The 22,390-nt window shown below is 42.1% G+C and overlaps 2 protein-coding genes across 2 annotated transcripts in view; one reads left to right on the top strand and one right to left on the bottom strand.

The window, feature by feature from the left end:
• Window positions 1-9,958, bottom strand: part of LOC138745947 (structural maintenance of chromosomes protein 1B-like) — a 299,213-nt gene extending 289,255 nt beyond the window's left edge. The window contains exon 1 of the mRNA XM_069903513.1: window positions 9,835-9,958. The gene's annotated coding sequence lies outside the window, so the exon portion shown is untranslated. The remainder of the gene's footprint in view (window positions 1-9,834) is intronic.
• Window positions 9,959-10,028: 70 nt separating this feature from the next.
• Window positions 10,029-22,390, top strand: part of atxn10 (ataxin 10) — a 177,392-nt gene continuing 165,030 nt past the window's right edge. The window contains exons 1-2 of the mRNA XM_069903492.1: window positions 10,029-10,171; window positions 19,585-19,773. Of these exons, the coding sequence (XP_069759593.1) occupies window positions 10,029-10,171; window positions 19,585-19,773 (332 nt within the window). The remainder of the gene's footprint in view (window positions 10,172-19,584; window positions 19,774-22,390) is intronic.

The following is a 22,390-nucleotide window of genomic DNA, read 5'->3' as shown; positions in this document are numbered from 1 at the left end:
TTAAGATTACATTTTTATGAGATCCAAAAAAATTTTGTTAAGTTACACTGGTTTATTTAATAATTTGGGGTTGGATAAGTTTCAAATAGCTTTTCTTTGTTCAGCATTGGCTATTGCATGTAAATGTGTGGCAATTTCTTGGAAGGATGATGTTGAAGTGAATCTCATTCATTGGCATAATGAATTGAGATCTTGTATTTATATGGAAAAAATAACATATAATTTGTATGATAATTATAATTATTTTGTTCAGATGTGGTCGCTTTATTTGAAATGTATGGGCTTAGTTATATCTTAAGGTATTGTATGGGTTTTTAGTAATTTTTTTTGCTCCCCTTGCAGGGTTTGCTGAGGGTGGGGGTTGGGTTGGGTTGGGATTAGTTTTAGTTTATTTTGATTTCTATTTTATGTACTATTTGATAATATTTTGAAAATTTTAAATAAAGTTTGGAAAAAAAAGGATCCACACCACCCAGCACACGCTCTGTTCTCACTGCAACCATCAGGAAAGAGGTTTAGGTGCCACATGACTCGCACCACCAGATTCAGGAATACCTGCTACCCCTCCACTATCAGACTCCTCAACAACAAACTCAATCAGAGACTCACTTAAGGACTCTTACTTTTGCACTTTACAAAATTATCTCTGTATTGCACAATTTGTTGACATTCATTATCCATTTACAGTTCTTCATTTGTTTACAAGTGCATGTTGTGTACAGTATTTTTTATTGCACTACCAATAAATTGCAATTTTGTCTCACCCGCAGGAAAAAGAATCTCATGTGATGTCATGTATGTCTCCTGACAATAAATCTGAAATCATGGTACCCAAAAGCAGGGGAGTATGATTTAGAAGTGCTTACAGTATATTGTAGCTGAAATTTAAAAGTGGACCAATAGACCATTCAAGAACAAATTCAACCTATAATTCAGAACTACTGTGGTTCTTTTATCTACTGTTGGATTAAAAGATTTAAGATTGGAACAGTAGATAAAAGAACCTTAGGATTCAGTTCAGTGGAGTCTCCTGCAGAAACAGTCTTGGTGACCATGAAAGCTCCCGGTGACATTACTGCAAGTTAAAGCGAATTCCATATCATTTTTTTTATTTTAAAAAATAACATGGTAAGAGTTAAAAGCTGGGAGCTATTCTCTTTCATTATTTTAAAATACAATGCCAAGGCTGGTTAGTCCATGGAAAATTACAGTTTAAAAATAATAAGGTAAAACTACTTGATGAACGTGATAGGTCTTTGAAATGTTAATGAATGTTGAGTAAGAGTGACACAGACAACAACACCACTATTGTATTGATAAAAGTGCATATAGCCTTGGGCTTGTGACTTGCACTGTCTTTATGAAATAAGCTGCAGATATATTTTGAATAGAATGGAATTGCTTAAAGTCTGATACCTACATACTGGATTTGTCCAGATTAGACCCATTTTTGAATTGCAGGAGCTCTTCTTTCTTCCACATATCCAGGTATGTGTCTTCTTCTTTGGCTTGGCTTCGCGGACGAAGATTTATGGAGGGAGTAAAAGTCCACGTCAGCTGCAGGCTCGTTTGTGGCTGACAAGTCCGATGCGGGACAGGCAGACACGGTTGCAGCGGCTGCAGGGGAAAATTGGTTGGTTGGGGTTGGGTGTTGGGTTTTTCCTCCTTTGCCTTTTGTCAGTGAGGTGGGCTCTGCGGTCTTCTTCAAAGGAGGTTGCTGCCCGCCAAACTGTGAGGCGCCAAGATGCACGGTTTGAGGCGAGATCAGCCCACTGGCGGTGGTCAATGGGGCAGGCACCAAGAGATTTCTTTAGGCAGTCCTTGTACCTTTTCTTTGGTGCACCTCTGTCACGGTGGCCAGTGGAGGGCTCGCCATATAACACGATCTTGGGAAGGCGATGGTCCTCCATTCTGGAGACGTGACCCATCCAGCGCAGCTGGATCTTCAGCAGCGTGGACTCGATGCTGTCGACCTCTGCCATCTCGAGTACTTCGACGTTAGGGATGTAAGCGCTCCAATGGATGTTGAGGATGGAGCGGAGACAACGCTGGTGGAAGCGTTCTAGGAGCCGTAGGTGGTGCCGGTAGAGGACCCATGATTCGGAGCCGAACAGGAGTGTGGGTATGACAACGGCTCTGTATACGCTTATCTTTGTGAGGTTTTTCAGTTGGTTGTTTTTCCAGACTCTTTTGTGTAGTCTTCCAAAGGCGCTATTTGCCTTGGCGAGTCTGTTGTCTATCTCATTGTCGATCCTTGCATCTGATGAAATGGTGCAGCCGAGATAGGTAAACTGGTTGACCGTTTTGAGTTTTGTGTGCCCGATGGAGATGTGGGGGGGCTGGTAGTCATGGTGGGGAGCTGGCTGATGGAGGACCTCAGTTTTTTTCAGGCTGACTTCCAGGCCAAACATTTTGGCAGTTTCCGCAAAGCAGGACGTCAAGCGCTGAAGAGCTGGCTCTGAATGGGCAACTAAAGCGGCATCGTCTGCAAAGAGTAGTTCACGGACAAGTTTCTCTTGTGTCTTGGTGTGAGCTTGCAGGCGCCTCAGATTGAAGAGACTGCCATCCGTGCGGTACCGGATGTAAACAGCGTCTTCATTGTTGGGGTCTTTCATGGCTTGGTTCAGCATCATGCTAAAGAAGATTGAAAAGAGGGTTGGTGCGAGAACACAGCCTTGCTTCACGCCATTGTTAATAGAGAAGGGTTCAGAGAGCTCATTGCTGTATCTGACCCGACCTTGTTGGTTTTCGTGCAGCTGAACGTCGGTCTGCCCTCATCGCACATGAACTCCTCAGACTTGACATCGACATAGCCGCTCTCAGTGAAGTCCGCCTGGCGGATGTAGGCAGCCTCCAAGAACGCGGCGCGGGCTACACACTCTACTGGTCTGGCAAGCCTTCGGATGAACGACGCCTATCTGGTGTAGGCTTCATGGTCAAGAGCTTCATTGCCTCCAAACTCAAAAACCTTCCGACAGGCCTCTCGGACCGAATCATGTCCATGCGACTCCCCCTTCAAAACAAGCGTCGCATCACCCTCATCAGTGTCTATGCTCCAACCCTCTAGGCGGAACCAGCAGAAAAGGACAAGTTCTACACCGACCTGCGCAACCTCATCCAACGCACCCCTACAGCCGACAAGGTTGTCATCCTGGGCGACTTCAACGCTCGCGTCGGCAAAGACTCAGAAACCTGGCCAGGAGTCCTGGGCAAGCATGGCGTCGGCAAGTGCAACGACAATGGGCGCCTCCTGTTGGAGCTCTGCACAGAACAGCGGCTTGTCATTACAAACACCCTTTTTCAGCAGAGGGACAGCCTTAAGACCACCTGGATGCATCCCCGATCCAAACACTGGCACCTCCTGGACTACATCCTGGTGCGAGAAAGTGACAAACGAGATGTGCTCCACACCAGGGTCATGCCTAGCGCGGAATGCCACACTGACCACCGGCTGGTTGGCTGCAAGCTCAACCTTCACTTCAAGCCAAAGCCCAGGAACAGTAAAGCCCCCAGAAAGAGGTTCAATGTTGGAAACCTGCAGTCAGACGAAGCGAGAGGAAACTTCCAGCCAAACCTCAAAGCAAAGCTCGACGATGCAACCCGCCTCACGGACCCGTCCCCTGAAACCCTCTGGGATCAGTTGAAGACTACCATACTGCAATCCACTGAAGAGGTACTGGGCTTCTCCTCCAGGAAAAACAAGGACTGGTTTGACGAAAACAGCCAGGAAATCCAGGAGCTGCTGGCAAAGAAGCGAGCTGCCCACCAGGCTCACCTTACAAAGCCGTCCTGTCCAGAGAAGAAACAAGCCTTCCGTCGCGCATGCAGCCATCTTCAGCGCAAACTCCGGGAGATCCAAAATGAGTGGTGGACTAGCCTCACCAAACGAACCCAGCTCAGCGCGGACATTGGCGACTTCAGGGGTTTCTACAAGGCTCTAAAGGCTGTGTACGGCCCCTCACCCCAAGTCCAAAGCCCGCTGCGCAGCTCAGACGGCAAAGTCCTCCTCAGCGACAAGATCTCCATCCTCAACCGATGGTCAGAACACTTCCAATCTCTTTTCAGTGCCAACCGCTCAGTCCAAGATTCCGCCCTGCTCCAGCTCCCTCAACAGCCCCTAAGGCTAGAGCTGGATGAGGTCCTCACCCTGGATGAGACATATAAGGCAATCGAACAACTGAAAAGTGGCAAAGCAGCAGGTATGGATGGAATCCCCCCAGAGGTCTGGAAGGCTGGCGGCAAAACTCTGCATGCCAAACTGCATGAGTTTTTCAAGCTTTGTTGGGACCAAGGAAAACTGCCTCAGGATCTTCGTGATGCCACCATCATCACCCTCTACAAAAACAAAGGCGAGAAATCAGACTGCTCAAACTACAGGGGAATCACGTTGCTCTCCATTGCAGGCAAAATCTTCACTAGGATTCTACTAAATAGAATAATACCTAGTGTCGCCGAGAATATTCTCCCAGAATCACAGTGCGGCTTTCGCGCAAACAGAGGAACTACTGACATGGTCTTTGCCCTCAGACAGCTCCAAGAAAAGTGCAGAGAACAAAACAAAGGACTCTACATCACCTTTGTTGACCTCACCAAAGCCTTCGACACCGTGAGCAGGAAAGGGCTTTGGCAAATACTAGAGCGCATCGGATGTCCCCCAAAGTTCCTCAACATGATTATCCAGGTATGTGTAGTGACTGTGAAAATAAGTCACTGAAGTCTAAAAGCTGATAAATGCAAAAATCAATAATATATTCTTTTTGAAACCCTCTCAATGAAATCTCTTACGAACAAACGTAACAGAAGGTGATTCAAAACAATTTCACATACTTCAATGCCATTGTTTCCTACAATATTTTAAGTCTGAAAAATGGTTCCATTGCATTGGATTTTTACTATGGGAGTGCACCGACAAGGTAACTGTGAATGTTCAAACACCCTTGATGGAACAAAGTAATTCAAATGTACTGTCTAAACATTTCTGAAGACATCAACTTCAGACACCCAAGATTAGTGTTTTGAGGGCTGGCTCCAAGGGTACATAAATATGCTAATTATTGATTGACCAAACAAGTATGTCCATAACCATGCTTGGTGAGTTAAGTGACAAAATTAACCGTGTGGGACGCACGGTTAGTGCAGTGATTACTGCACCAAGGTCCCAGATTTGAATCCAATGCTGTCTGTAAGGAGTTTGTATGATCTTCCCGTATCTGTGTGGGTTTCCTTCGGGTGCTCTGGTTTCCTCCCACCTTTCAAAACATACCAAGGTTGTATGTCAATTATGTGTAATTGGGCTGCATGAGCTCATGCTATTCAGTGTGTATAAAATAATAGACAGATAGATTTGGTCTGGAGGTGAAGGTGACCCCTCAACTCTTCCTTTGCTACATCAGTGACTACATTGGTGCTGCTTCCTGCATCTACGAAGTGATAGTCAACTTTATCCACTTTGCTGCCTTCTTTCATCCCAACCTCAAATTCACTTGGTCCATCTCCGCCAATAGTCTCCCCTTTCTCAATCTCTTTATCCCCATCTCAGGAGACAAACACTGAACAAAAACTTCCTACAAGCCTACCATCTCCCACAGTTACCTCGACTACACATCTTCACACCCTGTCCCATGAAAGGATTCTATTCCTTTTTCTCACAGTATGTCTTCCATTCCAGAACATCAGACATGTTTTCCTTCTTCAAAGAACGCAGCTTTCCCTCTACTACAGTAGTTCTCAACCTTTTTCTTACCATTTTAAGTATTCCCTATGCATTCCCTATGATTAGTAAGGGATTGCTTAAGGTGGTTTGTGAATGGGAAGGGAAAGTTGAGAATCACTGCTCTAGGCCCAATTGCTACTGAAATATTTTGCTTGAGAAATATTGTTATTGGCCCATTTCCTTTGGAGTTATGAAACTGTGCACATAACAAGTCAATTAGGTATCATTAAAACAGTGATTTTCAAATATGTTCTTTCTACCCATGTACATTGCATTGCCTTCTGCTGTATTGTTGGCTTCAGTGACTTGGTTAAGAATAATTTTGTGACGAGGATCAAAGTTAAAATGGATCTGCTCAAGGTTAACAGTCTTTATTTGTGCTATTACTTAATTATTAATTATGATAATAGTATACAGTATTATTTCATATCATTTTGACTCGTATTTAACCAGATATTAATTTAAATTCTCAATGTGATATTGATATTCTGCAGTGACAATTTTTCCATAAAATGCTAAGTGATGACAGAAAACATGAGAAACATGGTTAACAACCCCAACATAAGTTTATAACATTATACTGAATATTCTGAAAAGATAAACTTCACCCATAACTTTAAAAAAAGTTTTAAAAGTGCTTGAGTGTGAAATCTGTATGTATTTTGAAACAGGCATATAATTTTTGATATTTTATCACCACTTTCCACTGTTTGATAGGATGTGTACAGCCTGCTTCCTTTCAAATGTACTGAGTGATTTTGTTTTATATACCAATTGAATAACTACATGTTCCATCAGGCAAAAGCAAAGATTGCCCAACCACAACCTACGAAATGTCCCGGGGGTGTAGGTTAATTTGGTGTCAATTTGGCAGAATGGACTCATGGCCTGAAATGACCTGTTATCATGCTGTGCCTAAATTTTTTTTAATTTACATCACTAAAAAATCATTCCATTCATTTTTAAAATACACAAACGCCGCTAACAATACAGAAATTGTCATTTATCTTTTCAGCAACAGGCAAAGATATTTTAAAGAGCAACTGCATATCTAGGTGCCTTGAAAACATTTTTTTAATCAAGTACATCAATTATAAAACTGAAACTTAAAACCATGAGCAAGAAACTTTGAATTCATCAAAGTTCAATCTGTTAAAATTGGGTGCATTCTTCCAGCCTTAATATTGACAACTGTGAATTCCATATTTATTCCATATCTGTCTGATTTCTTCACCAAGTCTCAATTGTCCTCTGTCTCATGCCTCTCATTCTTATACTGGCTATCTCCACTCTTCACAATCAGCTCTGATGCAGGTTATCAACCTGAAACATCAACAGTGAGAGTGCTGACAAATGGCACATTCCAGGCTTCAGGAGTACATGCTGAGGGACACACAGAGGCTGAACACAGCTTTGTGGATTTGGACCACAGTCTAGGGTCTTTCCACCACCAGACATTGAGAAACTGAGACCAGAGGGAAACTCCTCAAACAATGGAGAAGGGAGTGACCACAAGGTGCTACATCGGTGGCAACACTGCTACGTAGCAAATTAGAGAAGTAAAATTACAATATAGAGTTATGGAATATTTTCCTTCGTATGTAGTCTTACTGTGAATAAAGTTTACTGTTAAAACAAAAAATCTTTCTTACACTTTATGGATGCTACCCAACCTGCTGAGTTCTTCCTGCAAACAATTAGAGACTCATAGGCTTAGACGGCACCCATGATGGCTAATATATGTTCCAGGTCAGAAATTTATTCAAATTTCAATAAAGGTTGCAACCTGAAATTTTACTGACCATTTCTCGCCATAAAATTCTGCACAGCACGAGGGGTCTCAAACTTCTCATTGTGTGTTCCCAGATTCCAGTATCTGCAGTTCTTGTGTTTTCTGAGTTCCTTCAGAACATTGATTTACTCTAAAATATTATCCTTGTTGTGCCAATGTACATGTACTTCAAATGTACAACATCAATACAAGATATTTTTAAAACCATTGAATTATTAACTGCAACACAAATGGCCAACACTTTGCACTTGCTCTAAAAAGGAGGCACTCATCTCACCCCACTCATCCCCAACTACGTCTTGTAGTGTGATTCTTTCCACGGGCAATGAGAATGCTGAATGACCAAAGGAACTGCTCACACTAACCATCTGAGTGTCCCATTTGCACAAAACAATATTTATTTGTAGAGGTGAAATACTTGTCCAACATATGTATTGTTTGTATGTGTGAGACATAGGTTGTGTTTTGCCCTGAGGATTGGAGAATGCTGTTTAGGCAGGTTGCATCTGTACAATCCAATGGCAATAAACTTGACATGAGTTTTTACCTCTTAAGCAAAGCCAAAACTCTAGTCCTTGCACCATGGATGCTGCGCGATCCACTGAGTATTTCCAGTGGTGTCTGCCTTTACCACCCCTCTATAATCACCCCAACAATGAAGACGCTGTTTACATCCGGTACCGCACGGATGGCAGTCTCTTCAATCTGAGGCGCCTGCAAGCTCACACCAAGACACAAGAGAAACTTGTCCGTGAACTACTCTTTGCAGACGATGCCGCTTTAGTTGCCCATTCAGAGCCAGCTCTTCAGCGCTTGACGTCCTGCTTTGCGGAAACTGCCAAAATGTTTGGCCTGGAAGTCAGCCTGAAGAAAACTGAGGTCCTCCATCAGCCAGCTCCCCACCATGACTACCAGCCCCCCCACATCTCCATCGGGCACACAAAACTCAAAACGGTCAACCAGTTTACCTATCTCGGCTGCACCATTTCATCAGATGCAAGGATCGACAATGAGATAGACAACAGACTCGCCAAGGCAAATAGCGCCTTTGGAAGACTACACAAAAGAGTCTGGAAAAACAACCAACTGAAAAACCTCACAAAGATAAGCGTATACAGAGCCGTTGTCATACCCACACTCCTGTTCGGCTCCGAATCATGGGTCCTCTACCGGCACCACCTACGGCTCCTAGAACGCTTCCACCAGCGTTGTCTCCGCTCCATCCTCAACATCCATTGGAGCGCTTACATCCCTAACGTCGAAGTACTCGAGATGGCAGAGGTCGACAGCATCGAATCCACGCTGCTGAAGATCCAACTGCGCTGGGTTGGTCACGTCTCCAGAATGGAGGACCATCGCCTTCCCAAGATCGTGTTCTATGGCAAGCACTCCACTGGCCACCGTGACAGAGGTGCACCAAAGAAAAGGTACAAGGACTGCCTAAAGAAATCTCTTGGTGCCTGCCACATTGACCACCGCCAGTGGGCTGATAACGCCTCAAACCGTGCATCTTGGCGCCTCACAGTTTGGCGGGCAGCAACCTCCTTTGAAGAAGACCGCAGAGCCCACCTCACTGACAAAAGGCAAAGGAGGAAAAACCCAACACCCAACCCCAACCAACCAATTTTCCCTTGCAACCGCTGCAATCGTGTCTGCCTGTCCCGCATCGGACTTGTCAGCCACAAACGAGCCTGCAGCTGACGTGGACTTTTTACCCCCTCCATAAATCTCCGCTCCATCCTCAACATCCATTGGAGCGCTTACACCCCTAACGTCGAAGTACTCGAGATGGCAGAGGTCGACAGCATCGAGTCCACGCTTATGAAGATCCAGCTGCGCTGGATGGGTCACGTCTCCAGAATGGAGGACCATCGCCTTCCCAAGATCGTATTATATGGCGAGCTCTCCACTGGCCACCGTGACAGAGGTGCACCAAAGAAAAGGTACAAGGACTGCCTAAAGAAATCTCTTGGTGCCTGCCACATTGACCACCGCCAGTGGGCTGATAACGCCTCAAACCGTGCATCTTGGCGCCTCACAGTTTGGCGGGCAGCAACCTCCTTTGAAGAAGACCGCAGAGCCCACCTCACTGACAAAAGGCAAAGGAGGAAAAACCCAACACCCAACCCCAACCAACCAATTTTCCCCTGCAACCGCTGCAACCGTGTCTGCCTGTCCCGCATCGGACTGGTCAGCCACAAACGAGCCTGCAGCTGACGTGGACTTTTTACCCCCTCCATAAATCTTCGTCCGCGAAGCCAAGCCAAAGAAGATAATCACTGAAGTTTACCAGTGATAAACCAAGCTCTATATCGTATACTGTACTAACATTGGCTCTTTCTCAAGGTCACGACCTTCACTTTCTTCTCCCTCATCCTCTTTTCATCCCGTGCGGTCGGTGGTTGATTGACTCAGTCGGAGAATTTCAAACCCTGCTGCTCTCCGTCACCGTCCAATAGCCACGCACGTTGCCTCCACGTCTTACGTCAAGACGTCAGTGACCGGGTGACGTCATAAGGCATGATGGCGGCGCCCAGCGGGTTGGTGCTTCAGATAATAGCTCGGATAAATGAGTTCATTCCTGACAGTCAAACCGAGGATTTACCTTTGGTCGTTGTGACACCGATTCAGAATTTGACCAGAGCATTCAGGGAGCAGCAGAATAGGTGCGTCAGTGAGAGGCTGAATTTATTTCAAGGAAAACCGATTCTATGTTTAGGGTTGAAACAAATTATGGATTTCTGACATTGTTTTATTTTCAAATTAATAAACTATCCCACAAAATTCGGCCAAGGAAGTTTCTCATTCAGACCAAGTCATTTGCCTTTGTTCACTTTGCCTTGGTTCTGGGTTAACTCATTGACGGAGACAAAGCTTTCTTGAGTGAAACACAAAAGTCTGCAGACGCTGTAATTGTCGTAACTCAGCCGGTCTTTTCAACGTCCATAAAAAGCAACAAAAGGTGTTAATTGAATGTGATAAGGTATTAGGTAAGAATTTATCATATTTGTGCAAAAAGAGACGGAAGGGAGAGACAGCTGGGGAAGAAGTAAGGGGAGGGGGTTTAACTTAAGCCAGAGAAGTTGATATTCATGCCATCCGGTTGGACGGTGCCCAGCCGGAAGATGAAGTGTTCCTACAATTTGCAGGTGGTCTCAGTCTGGCAGTGCATGAGTCCATGGACAGACATGTCACCAAGGGAATGGGAGGGGGAATTGAAATGGGTGACACTGGAAGATTCATACTATTGCGGCCTTTACCTCATACACTGTCATATCCAATTAACACCTTTTGATTATCTAGATTCCTCCCCTAGCCAGCATTGTCTGAATTCTGTCACATTCTGAGATTTCCTGCTTCTGGCTCATTCTTATTCCTTGAAGAAGGGCTCAGGCCTGAAATGTTGGCAATCTATCTTAACTTTTTATGGACACTGAAAAGACTTGCTAAGTTCCTCCAACATTTTGGTGTATTTTTCCAAAACTTTCTTGAAGCATGCTGAGAATACTTGCCTGGATGGTTGTTCTAAAAACAAAATAGTTTATTTTATGACTAAAGGTTTAATTATTGAAATAGTTTTGTCACCCTTCGTTCTCTCTCCGAGACACTTTGTGCTATGTCTGGTTCCAATATCTCTTAATTGTATCCTAAGTCTAAATTTTAGTTTGTATTGGGTTTATTTTCAGACTGCTGAGAGATGAATGAAGGGAAATTGTAGGAAAGCATTGAGATTGCAATACAGTTTGGATGTCTTTTAAGTTTTAAAAGTTTATTTATTGCAAAGTGCCTGGCACAGACGTTCATCACCCGCGGACTAAGATTCACTCCTAGGTCTGTCTTTAAGTTGAATTTGTAGATAAGTCAGAACTGGTATTTAGTTCTTATTTAGTGTCATTTTGTCAAATAACTGTTTTAGTGTATAGTATATATTTTACCTTTCTATGCATATAAAACTACTGGAGTCAATTTCTTGAAGTAGGCATCAAAGGAGGTTTGTGCAGAGCTTTTCTTTTTCATGTCTTAAATTGCCTTGCAGTAGCTGAGACCCTCAGTAATTCTATGGTAAACTTCAGTGAACCTCTCTGTATTAGGATCTTGCTCCTCTAAATTTGCCATTCCTGCTTTAATGAGACAAAAAGCTTCAGCTAACTCTTTCTTCAAAAACTTTTTTTGGTTCTGAGTTTTTAAGTCCCAGTCTTCTTCCTTAAATGCTTTCATTTGGTACTCTACTTCCCTAAGGACTTCACTGGTCAATTCTCTGGTCAATTCATTAATCCTGATAAATGGAATGTCATAGTAACATTATTCTAACTGCAGTTGATTACCAATATCAACCACAGCTTGCCTGGCTTCAGTGATGTCATTAGCTGTAAACCCCTAAAAAGCATGCACAGCAGGGCCTTTCACATGCTCTATTATTTTCACTTTATTCTTTAAAATTGTTCTAAGTGTTGACTGAATGTAGATAGCACTTTACCAATGACCGATGGTGTTTCATCTCTTTCTGATCACTTTATTATTTCCACTTTATTTTCAATCGTGATAGTTTTCCTTTTCTTTGATGCATCGCTAGCACTTGCATCAAATTTATGCTTTGGAGGCATGGTTACAAGGGTAAATAAGAGAAAAATCTAAGCCAAATACTAAGTTACACGCTCAACACAGTGTTAACAGATAAGGTTAGGGATCCAACTTAAAATGGCAGACGGCATTCTTCTTCCTCGAGCCGATACATAATCCATTCATAAGTATGAGTTGTCCATAAGTGGGACTTACTGTACAGTTAGAAGGGTTCTTCTGCAAGAAGACTAACAGGCTATCTCTAACATTTGTATAGCTGTGTAAAAAGCACAACTACAAAGTATCAGATTGTAATGAAAAGAAACATCAATTATCACCAAGCAAGGACAGCAAGGGAATGGGAGGGGGAAATTAAACTTTCTCCCTGATGGGAGGAAGGAAAAGAGCATGTGCCTGGATTTCTACCTTTTCATCAAGATCATAGTTGATCTTTCTCATCATATCCATGCACTTTCTCTAAATCTTGGGGTACCCTTAACAACCAGAAATCTATTGCTGTCTGTTTTGAATGAACTCAAAATTGAACATTCACAACCCTCCAAAGGAGAGAATTGCAAAGGTTTACCACCCTCTTCCTGGAGGAATTTCTCCTCATTTGCACTCAAGATCTTTGTCAGGGGGAAACATCCTCTCTCCATTTACACAGTTGAGTGCTGGATGAATTTTGTAAATTTCAAAGGAATCTCTTTACACTCTTCAACACTCCCAACAGTACAGTGCTTCACTCTTGAAGAGGTACAGAATAATCAAAAATCGTAAGCAATAGAGATGGATCCTTTCTGACCAATTCAATTAAATTAGAGGTAACTAAAGATATTGATGAATTCAGCATGGTTGATGTACTCTAGATGGATTTCAGTCAGGTCTTTGACACATAGGGTTTTTAAACAGCAGACATGGAATCAGGGAATTTTGCCACTACACGGGCAGTCTAAAAAGGACTGTGCAGAAATTTTGAGTCAATTTCTGCATTGTGATTTATCCTGCAGGACCCCTACACTCTTCTGCACATCCAACCACCATGACTGTTGCTCTCAGGTACATACAGTCTAAAAAGGCACCCAGGGTGAACAACCACACAGGCAATAATTATGCTAATTTTTTTCTGCAATTTTTCCCAATATTGCAATCTAAAAACCATAAATGTCTCAAAGGAGGAATCAATCCACAAAATTTGACCCCGTGAGATTCAAGTTGCTAATTAAATCCAAAATTAGTTAGGAGACAAGGTGATGGTGGATGATTGTTATTTTTTTATTTGGCAGCCAGTAATCATTGGTGTACTATTAGGATTGGTGCTAGGAGTTATTTATACCTTTTGTTATCTGAATTGTTCATGTATATAATGTAGGAGATGGGATAAGTAACTTTGTGAATAACATGAAAATTATTGATAGGTGGATAATCTTAGGCTTCAGGGTGATATTAAACAGGAAGTAAAATGGCAGATGGAATTTAATCCTGATAAATGGAAAGTTGAGCATTTTGGAAAGACGTAAGATTAGAACATGTGCTGTGACTGGGAGGATCCCAGAAAGTATTGATGAACAGGGTCCTTGGTGCACATGTCCCTAAATGTCTTACCAGCAGATAATGTGCTAAAAAAGGCATACAAAATACTTGGCTTTATTTGCCAGTGCTTAGAATATTAGAGTGGGGAGATGTATGAACCCACAGCTGGAGTATTGTGCTCTCTTCTTGTCACTACATTATAGGAAGGACGTAATTGCACTGGAGAGGGTGCAGAGGAGATTCATGAGGTTGGAATGTTTTCCTTGTGAGGAGAGATTAGATGTGCTGGCCTTGTTTCCCTTGGAGGGTTGAAGATTCCTGATAGAAATTTCCAAAATTATGAAAGGCAGAGATGGGGTAGATAGTAGAAAAGTTTTCTCCATAGCAGTGGTATCCATGTTCAAGAGATTTTGGAGGAAATCTAGGAAAGTATGTTTTGTTGAAATCTGAAACACACTGCCCAAAAGAATGATGGAGGTAGATACTATCACGACATTTAAGATTCTAGGCGAGGACCTGAATCCGTAAGTCATAGAATAGTAAAGACCACGTGCTGGTAAATAGGATTAGAGTAAATGGTTATAAAAGGGTCAGCATGTATATGGTGGGCTGAGAAGTTATTTCATCAGCAAATATGGAAATGTGAGATTGCTGAATGTGAATAGCCAGAACCAAACAATGGTAATCACAGTTTGCTCATCAGAGAAAGATCCGTTAATCACAACTCTTTGCTTTCTGAGTTCATCGTGCATATTACACTCAGTTGAGTCCTCTCTGAACAACCTTCCATGTGGCTGTTTATTGAAAATCTTCTCAAAATATTAAAACAAATCCATTGACTTCCATGTCAAAGAACTTTAATCAATCATGAATTTTTTTTTTTGGCTGTGCTCATTTTCAATGTGTTCTATTTTTATATATTTTTTCTAAATTCCAGTATTTTCTCCACCACTGATGTTAGGTTAACAGGTCAGTAGCTCCCTCTTTTCACTTAGCTTCATTTCTTATATAGTGGGTTGTGTTTGCCATCCTCCAATCCTTTGAAATAATTTCACAATCCAGGGAATTTTGTAAGGTGCTAAGATCATTCAGTATTTCTATCGCAACCTGCTTAATCTTTGTTATTTAATGTACTTGAATGTGCTTCTTTTAAGGCGAAAATGATACGTTCCATTAATTCTTAAAATCTATATTTAAGTTAACTCGTGGTCATTTTTCATGTTAACATGTATTAATTTTTGGAAGCTAAATGTACTATTATCTATCAGTGTATACGCCGACAACCTGAATCACTGTTGTTTTTATTTCATGGTCATGTGGCCCGCTGCCTGCTTGCTGTGGGCTGCTCATGGAGGGGGGTGAGGGGAATCACAGAGTGTGGCTGGGTCCAGCATCAACCTGACAAGGTATAATTCCCAGCACATCACTGATTTGACACTAGATCTGCCAGATTGAGCTGCAATTGCGCAGGAAAGATGAAAGGCAGAGTCGATCTGGCTGACAGAGAGTAGTTTACTAAGGAATACCTTACCGGCAGGCACTTGAGATTTAGCCCATCCTGGATGTCTATGCATGCTCCTATAAATGCAGGTCTGAAATAGCTGTAGATGAAATGGCTGGAGCTGGAGATGAAATGACCAAGTGGTGAAATAATGATGCATCCTCTACTAGACTCACCATTTCATTAGGTGGGTGAAGCACTGATGTGTTGCTGGGAGAAGAATGAGAGATGATTTAATTCATAAATACATAATTTATGGATTTGACAGGACATAAGTGTGGTGGCTGTTGGCCTTTCAAAATAGGGCTTGATCATTCATGAATTTTTTTTAAAAAGTATGTATCAAAGGGTACTGAATCTAGTACTCAACAGAAAGAGGGTTTGAACGCTCAGTTACAGAATGTATTCAAGACAGGCACTGACAGATCTTCAGATGTTAAGAGAGAGAAGATTAGTGTTAGGGAGTGGCATTGTGGTAAAAGACCAGTCCCCACACTGATCCCACTGCCCCACTCTCAGCTGTCCCCAGGTGTCTTGCTGTGAGCAAGCTGGTCTCTGGGTTTGTCCTCAGTTTGAAGCCCCCAATATTATCTTTCATTATCTGTCATCAGCCTCCAACGATGGATAGCAGTGATTAATAAGGGATTACTTAAGATGGTATGTGAATGGAAGGAAAAAGTTTTAAAACCACTGTTTTAATTGTACCTAATTAACTCGTTATGTGCACGGTTTCATAACTCCTAAGGAAATGGGCCAATGACAATTTTTATCAAGCAAAATATTTTCAGTAACAATTGGGTCAAGAGCAGTAGTTCTAAACCTTTTTTCCCAGATACATGCCACCTTAAGTAATCCCTTACTATGGCACAGGGATTACCTAAAGTGGTATGTGAGTGGAAAGAAAAAGTTTGAAAACCCCTGCTATAGATCAATACTTGCAGTAGATTTTCCCATGCTCTTTATAAATTGTGCACGTATTTCCATGATCTTTTATAAATTGTGTGCATATGTTTTATTAAATTGTGTGTGTATTTTTCCATGCTCTTTCATAAATTGTACGCGTGTGTTTTATTCTCTCTACGATTTTCCCACACTCTTCTGTTAATTGTGTGTTAATAAAAGTAAAGTTTGATTTCCAGACGTCTCTCTCCAACCTGACACTTTCTCAACACAACAATGACCAGTGTGTACAGTCTGCCATCAGCCATTTTTTGGGGAAAAAAAAGTGGGTCTAACATGGCAGTCTCTTCAATCTGAGGCACCTGCAAGCTCACACCAAGACACAAGAGCAACTTGTCCATGAACTACTCTTTGCAGACGATGCTGCTTTAGTTGCCCATTCAGAGCCAGCTCTTGAGCGCTTGACATCCTGTTTTGCGGAAACTGCCAAAATGTTTGGCCTGGAAGTCAGCCTGAAGAAAACTGAGGTCCTCCATCAGCCAGCTCCCCACCATGACTACCAGCCCCCCCACATCTCCATCAGGCACACAAAACTCAAAACGGTCAACCAGTTTACCTATCTCGGCTGCACCATTTAATCGGATGCAAGGATCGACAACGAGATAGGCAACAGACTCGCCAAGGCAAATAGCTCCTTTGGAAGACTACACAAAAGAGTCTGGAAAAACAACCAACTGAAAAACCTCACAAAGATTAGCATATACAGAGCCGTTGTCATACCCACACTCCTGTTTGGCTCCGAATCATGGGTCCTCTACCGGCATCACCTACGGCTCCTAGAACGCTTCCACCAGCGTTGTCTCCGCTCCATCCTCAACATTCATTGGAGCGACTTCATCACCAACTTCGAAGTACTCGAGATGGCAGAGGCCGACAGCATCGAATCCACGCTGCTGAAGATCCAACTGCGCTGGGTTGGTCACGTCTCCAGAATGGAGGACCATCGCCTTCCCAAGATCGTGTTATATGGCGAGCTCTCCACTGGCCACCGAGACAGAGGTGCACCAAAGAAGAGGTACAAGGACTGCCTAAAGAAATCTCTTGGTGCCTGCCACATTGACCACCGCCAGAGGGCTGATATCGCCTCAAACCGTGCATCTTGGCGCCTCACAGTTCGGCGGGCAGCAACCTCCTTTGAAGAGGACCGCAGAGCCCACCTCACTGACAAAAGACAAAGGAGGAAAAACCCAACACCCAACCCCAACCAACCAATTTTCCCCTGCAACTGCTGCAACCGTGTCTGCCTGTCCCGCATCGGACTTGTCAGCCACAAACGAGCCTGCAGCTGACGTGGACATTACCCCTCCATTAATCTTCGTCCGCGAAGCCAAGCCAAAGAAGAAAAGAAGATATGTGACACTAGACACTGACGCCATTATGTAACATCTCCTGTCTCTTTTGCTCCCAGAGCGCCAGCTTGCTGTGTAAAATGGCACACTGACCCAGCATTATGCCAGCTTTGTTTGGTTCAGTGTAGCCGACCAAAGCCAGCTTAACACCGGGTCTTTTTTATGGCAATATTCTGGGATTTCTGTGTAAAAAGCAAAAGAGCCATCCCTCCTCCCCCTGCTTGCTGTTGAGCCCCTCCTCCCTTATCTGCCTATTACCTCCTGCCTTTGGGACTGTACTCCTCCCCTGCCCCTCCTCCCACCTTTGTGTTTGAGTGCCTGCCTACATTTTTTCATCCCTTGATTAAGGGCTCAATCCCAAAACATTGGTTGTGTATCTTTATCTTTGCTATGAAATGCTATGTTTGATATTCTGAGTTGCACCAGCATTAATTTCAACCATGAAGTCTGCAGACTTTCGTGTTTTACCCACATTTGCTGAAAGCCTTATTCTTGCTTATCTTCTAGTACAAGCATAAATGGAACAACATCTACTTCTAAAGCACCCTTAATTTGAATGGATGTTTTACATTTTTGGGCTTCTGAATTCTGTGCCAATATTTGAGTAGATTTCCCACACTAATTACTGTGAAATTCTTGCAAGTTCATGTTCCAACATTAGACTCTGTGGCATTTGTATGGGAGAAATGTGCCTTTTATTAACTTGGTACATAGTGTGTGGCAGCTGTAAGGAAAACATTATGGGTCTTAGATGCACAGCCAAAGAATTAAAGAACATTCCATGGAGGGTCTGAAAACTTTGTGTAAGATGCTGATTTGACACATCCAAACGTTGTTCCTGATTTTGTTTGTTCGAGTTAACTCCCATCCAGGCACCCATCTATTTGTGGCAGTGCAGTAAAGGGAAACTCAGCTGACAGCTCATGGGTCCTGAGCTCTGAAAAACTTGACTGCATTTACTGTGAGGAGAAAGGTATAAGGGAATCTTGAAACCTTTCAAAAACTTTGCCCTTTCAACTATTAGGACTGAGTGGTGCCTTTTTTGATCTACATTCATGTTAAACCTGAGCTGAATTTAATTTCACAACCTTTAGGTTATTAAGATATTTTTTTATGCTGGTGTAACTTTACACTGCTTTCAAGACGAAGTTGGGGGAACACGACCGAGTCCTCATCAAGGGCTCAGTCGTGGAGAGGGTCAAGAACTTCAAATTCCTGGGTGTCAGCACCTCTGAGGGTCTGTCCTGGAGCCTCCATGTTGATGCAATCACAAAGAAGGCTCGCCCACAGCTATACTTTGTGAGGTGTTTGAGGAGATTCAGTATGTCACTGAAAACTCTCGAGAACTTCTACAAGTGTACCGTGGAGGGCATCCTGGTTGGTTGCATCACTGTCTGGTGTGGAGATGCCAACTCTCAGGACAAGAAAAAACTCCAGAGGGTTGTTAACTCTGCCTGCAACATCATAGACATCAGACTTCACTCCAAGGACATCTACATGAGACGGTGTACAGCCTCTGTTCTCAAAGACCCCTGCCACCCAGGCCACGCCCTCTTCTCTCTGTTACCATCGGGAAAAAGGTACAGGAGTCTAAAAATGAGCACTCAATGGCACAAGGACAGCTTCTTCCCCGCTGCCATCAGTTTCCTTAATAATCAATGAACCAAAGACACTGTCTTACTTTTCATGCACTAATATTTTTATTTTTATATATTATTGTTGTAAGATAGTTATAATATGAATGTTTCCACTATGACGCTGCCACAAAACACTGAATTTCATGACTTGTTCATGGCAATAAATCCTGACTCTGCTTTTCTAGGATCTATGTATCAATGTGATGCTTCACCACTGACCTTTATTCATTCCTTCAACGCAGCTTAACTGTACTTCATGTCTTCTGATTTTTGTTCCTTACAAACTCTTGCTAAATACATCTTTTTTTGTAGCCTTTTTGATGTGTCTCAAAATCTTCAATATATTATATTTAAAATCTATGGGTGCCTATAATTTGATTTTTATAGTTTTCTCCAGTTCCACATTCTTTATTGAATGTTGTTTTTTACATCTTTTTGTGCTTCACCATCAGTAATTGGGCTTGCATTGGCTTTGTTCAATATTTTAATCGTCTTCAACATATAGTGTGTATTTTATTTTATTTTACTTTTTGTTTAAGGGAGGAAGCCACACAATCTGTATTTGAAGTATTCGCACAGATCCTGGCAAGACAGTTGACTGCAGTAGGAGTCTTCTCTGAGAATTCTGAAAGTAGCAAGAATGAACAGTGTTTGCAACTTACTGCTGAGTGCTTCCGATGTCTCAGAAATGCCTGCGTTCAATGTGTCAGAAACCAATCTCATATAAGGTAATTAAAACTTTGAATAGAAAAAATCTAGTGTGCTATGTACTGGCATAACCAAGATCCAAACTCATGATCATATCTGTGCTGTCACAGAAACAGGCCCTTAATTTTTAATTTAGACATGCAGCACGATAACAAGCCATTTCAGCCCACAAGTCCGTGCTGTCCAATTTACACCCAATTAGCATACATCCCCGGTACATTTCAAATGGTGGGAGAAAACTTACACAGACATAGGTAGAACTACAAACTTCTTACAGACACTGCGGGATTCAAACCCTGGTCCTGCTTACTGGCTCTGTAAAGGCATTGTGCTGACCATCTTACCGACTTGTCCATGTTGCCAGCTTGAGTCATCCTATTGCTTGCTTTTTGGCCCATATGCCTCTAAACTTATCCTATCCATGTACTTCTAAATGTCTTTTACACATTGTAATTGTATCCACCTCTATCACTACCTCTGGCAGCAACTCCACGTTCACACTCTCTGTGTGTAAAAGTTGCTCTTTGGGTCTTTTTTAAATAATTCACTTTAAACTTCGACTATGGTTTTAGGCCTCCCCTTTCCTCAGAAAAAGACCATGATCATTCTCTTTATCATGCCCTTGTATATTCTCCTATACTTCACAGTATAACTGCTCAACCTACCCATTTTCTCCTTGTAATGGAGTCTTTGAGTCCCAGCAACATCCTTATGAATCTATTCTGCTCCCTTTACAGCTGAAAGGCATCCTTCCTATAGGTAGGCAACCAGAACTGCACACAATGCCAATAACGACAGTTGTAACTGTAGAAGATGAAGGTAAGAGTGCTAAATGCCACCTTCACCATCCTATAAACCCACGTTCTCGCTTTCACAGAACTGTGTACCTGTACTTGTACCCCGAGGTCTCTATTCTACAACACTTTCCAGGGCCCTGCTGTATACTGTGCAAGTCTTGCCCTGGTTTAACATCCTATGATACGATCTATCTTCCATTCCTTTGCTCACTTTTGCAGTTGATCTCGATCAGTAGTTTTCAAACTGCCCCACTCATCTCGCATTACACCTGAAGCAATCCCTGTGCCCTCAATGCACTGTGATTAATAAGGTATTGTTTCAGGGGGTATGTGAGTGGAAAGAAAAAGTTTGAAAACCACTGTTTTATTCGTATCTAATTGACTCATTATGTGCACAGTTTCATAACTCCATTGGAAATGGGCCAATGACAATTTTTCTTTAGCATATCTCAGTAACAATTGGGTCTAGAGCAGTGGTTCTCAATCTTCCCTTTCCACTCACATACCCCCTTAAGCAATCCCTTACAGAGCATTTATGGCATAGGAATTACTTAAGGTGGAATGTGACTTTAGGGGGACAGTTTGAAAACCACTGAGCTAGATCCTGGATAAACTATTTCACTGTCTACTATGTCACTAATTTTGATGTCATCTGCAATCTTACTAACCATGTTAACTACATTCTCATCCAAATCATTAACAAAGATGACAGGAAAGAATGAACATGGGTATTGTGTGACAGACACTTGGTTTTTCACATGGATGCATAGAAATTTGGCAAAAAAATGTCTTACTCTAATTTTAGCTATATCTTCATGGTTTGGTAGTCACATTGGCGTGATTTGTGAATAATTATTACTATTCCTGTGATAGAGGATGGAGCAGTGGGGCATAAAATATATATTTTTTAAAATAAGTTCTTCATTGTGTTGAAAAGAGAAATGAAATTTCATTTTGGATTATATTTTAAATCAGTATAATATTTAAAATAAATGTTGATATGGAGGAAGCATACACAAACTCTACTGTTTTTGCAATGGTAATTTCATTATGTTTTGGACAGGCGGATGATTAATTTGGTAGTTTGTCTCCATAATTGTCAGGGATGGAGAGGGTAAAAATTCTATTTGAGAGAGAAAGAAATTCTCATCTGGTGTTCAGATAGCTGGTCTGATCCAGGTGTGTTTTTTGACTTTTATTTTATTGGTGTAAAAGTTTTGAGACTGACAGTTTTATAATGTGACTCTTTGTTCTTGAAGGATAAGAAAGAGGATATTTGCATTCAGCAAGCATTTTTTTTCCCATTAGCTTCAAAAGATCTCTGTAATGTAATCCATTTTTATGGCAGGATGCCTCCAGCACTCGCAGTAGACATTAAGAAGTGAATGCAGCAAGGAAAAGAACAATATCCGCACCATGCTTAGACAAAGTCATATTTATATTCTGACGTGTTTGCTGCAAAACATCCCTGTTGTATTCATGTGTTGTTACTTTTTAGAAAGTTAATATTGCTGGTATTGAGCTCAAATGCTGCACATTCATGATTTGAAAATACCATCAAGTTTGGTCTGTGTAAAACAACGCCGATTCACATCACAGACAGGAAAAGCTTAAGGAAATCATTTACTACCTTGATTAATTCTTGCTACAATTATAATTTGGACCATTCTTAACTGCGTTTTCCATTCCTCAATTCTGTTTACTGTCACAGCAAGAGTTTTAGAAATAGATGTCATAATTTTATTTGTAATGTCATTTAAAAGTAAAGGAGAGATGCAATGGATAATAAGAATAGCAAAATTTGAAAACCACTTGGATTCACTGTTTGCTTCAAGTCTCA

Source organism: Narcine bancroftii, chromosome 11 (genome assembly GCF_036971445.1).
Source record: "Narcine bancroftii isolate sNarBan1 chromosome 11, sNarBan1.hap1, whole genome shotgun sequence".
NCBI lineage: Eukaryota > Metazoa > Chordata > Chondrichthyes > Torpediniformes > Narcinidae > Narcine > Narcine bancroftii.
The sequence above is the reverse complement of the archived record's forward strand: the minus strand, read 5'-3'. Positions and strand labels throughout refer to the sequence as shown.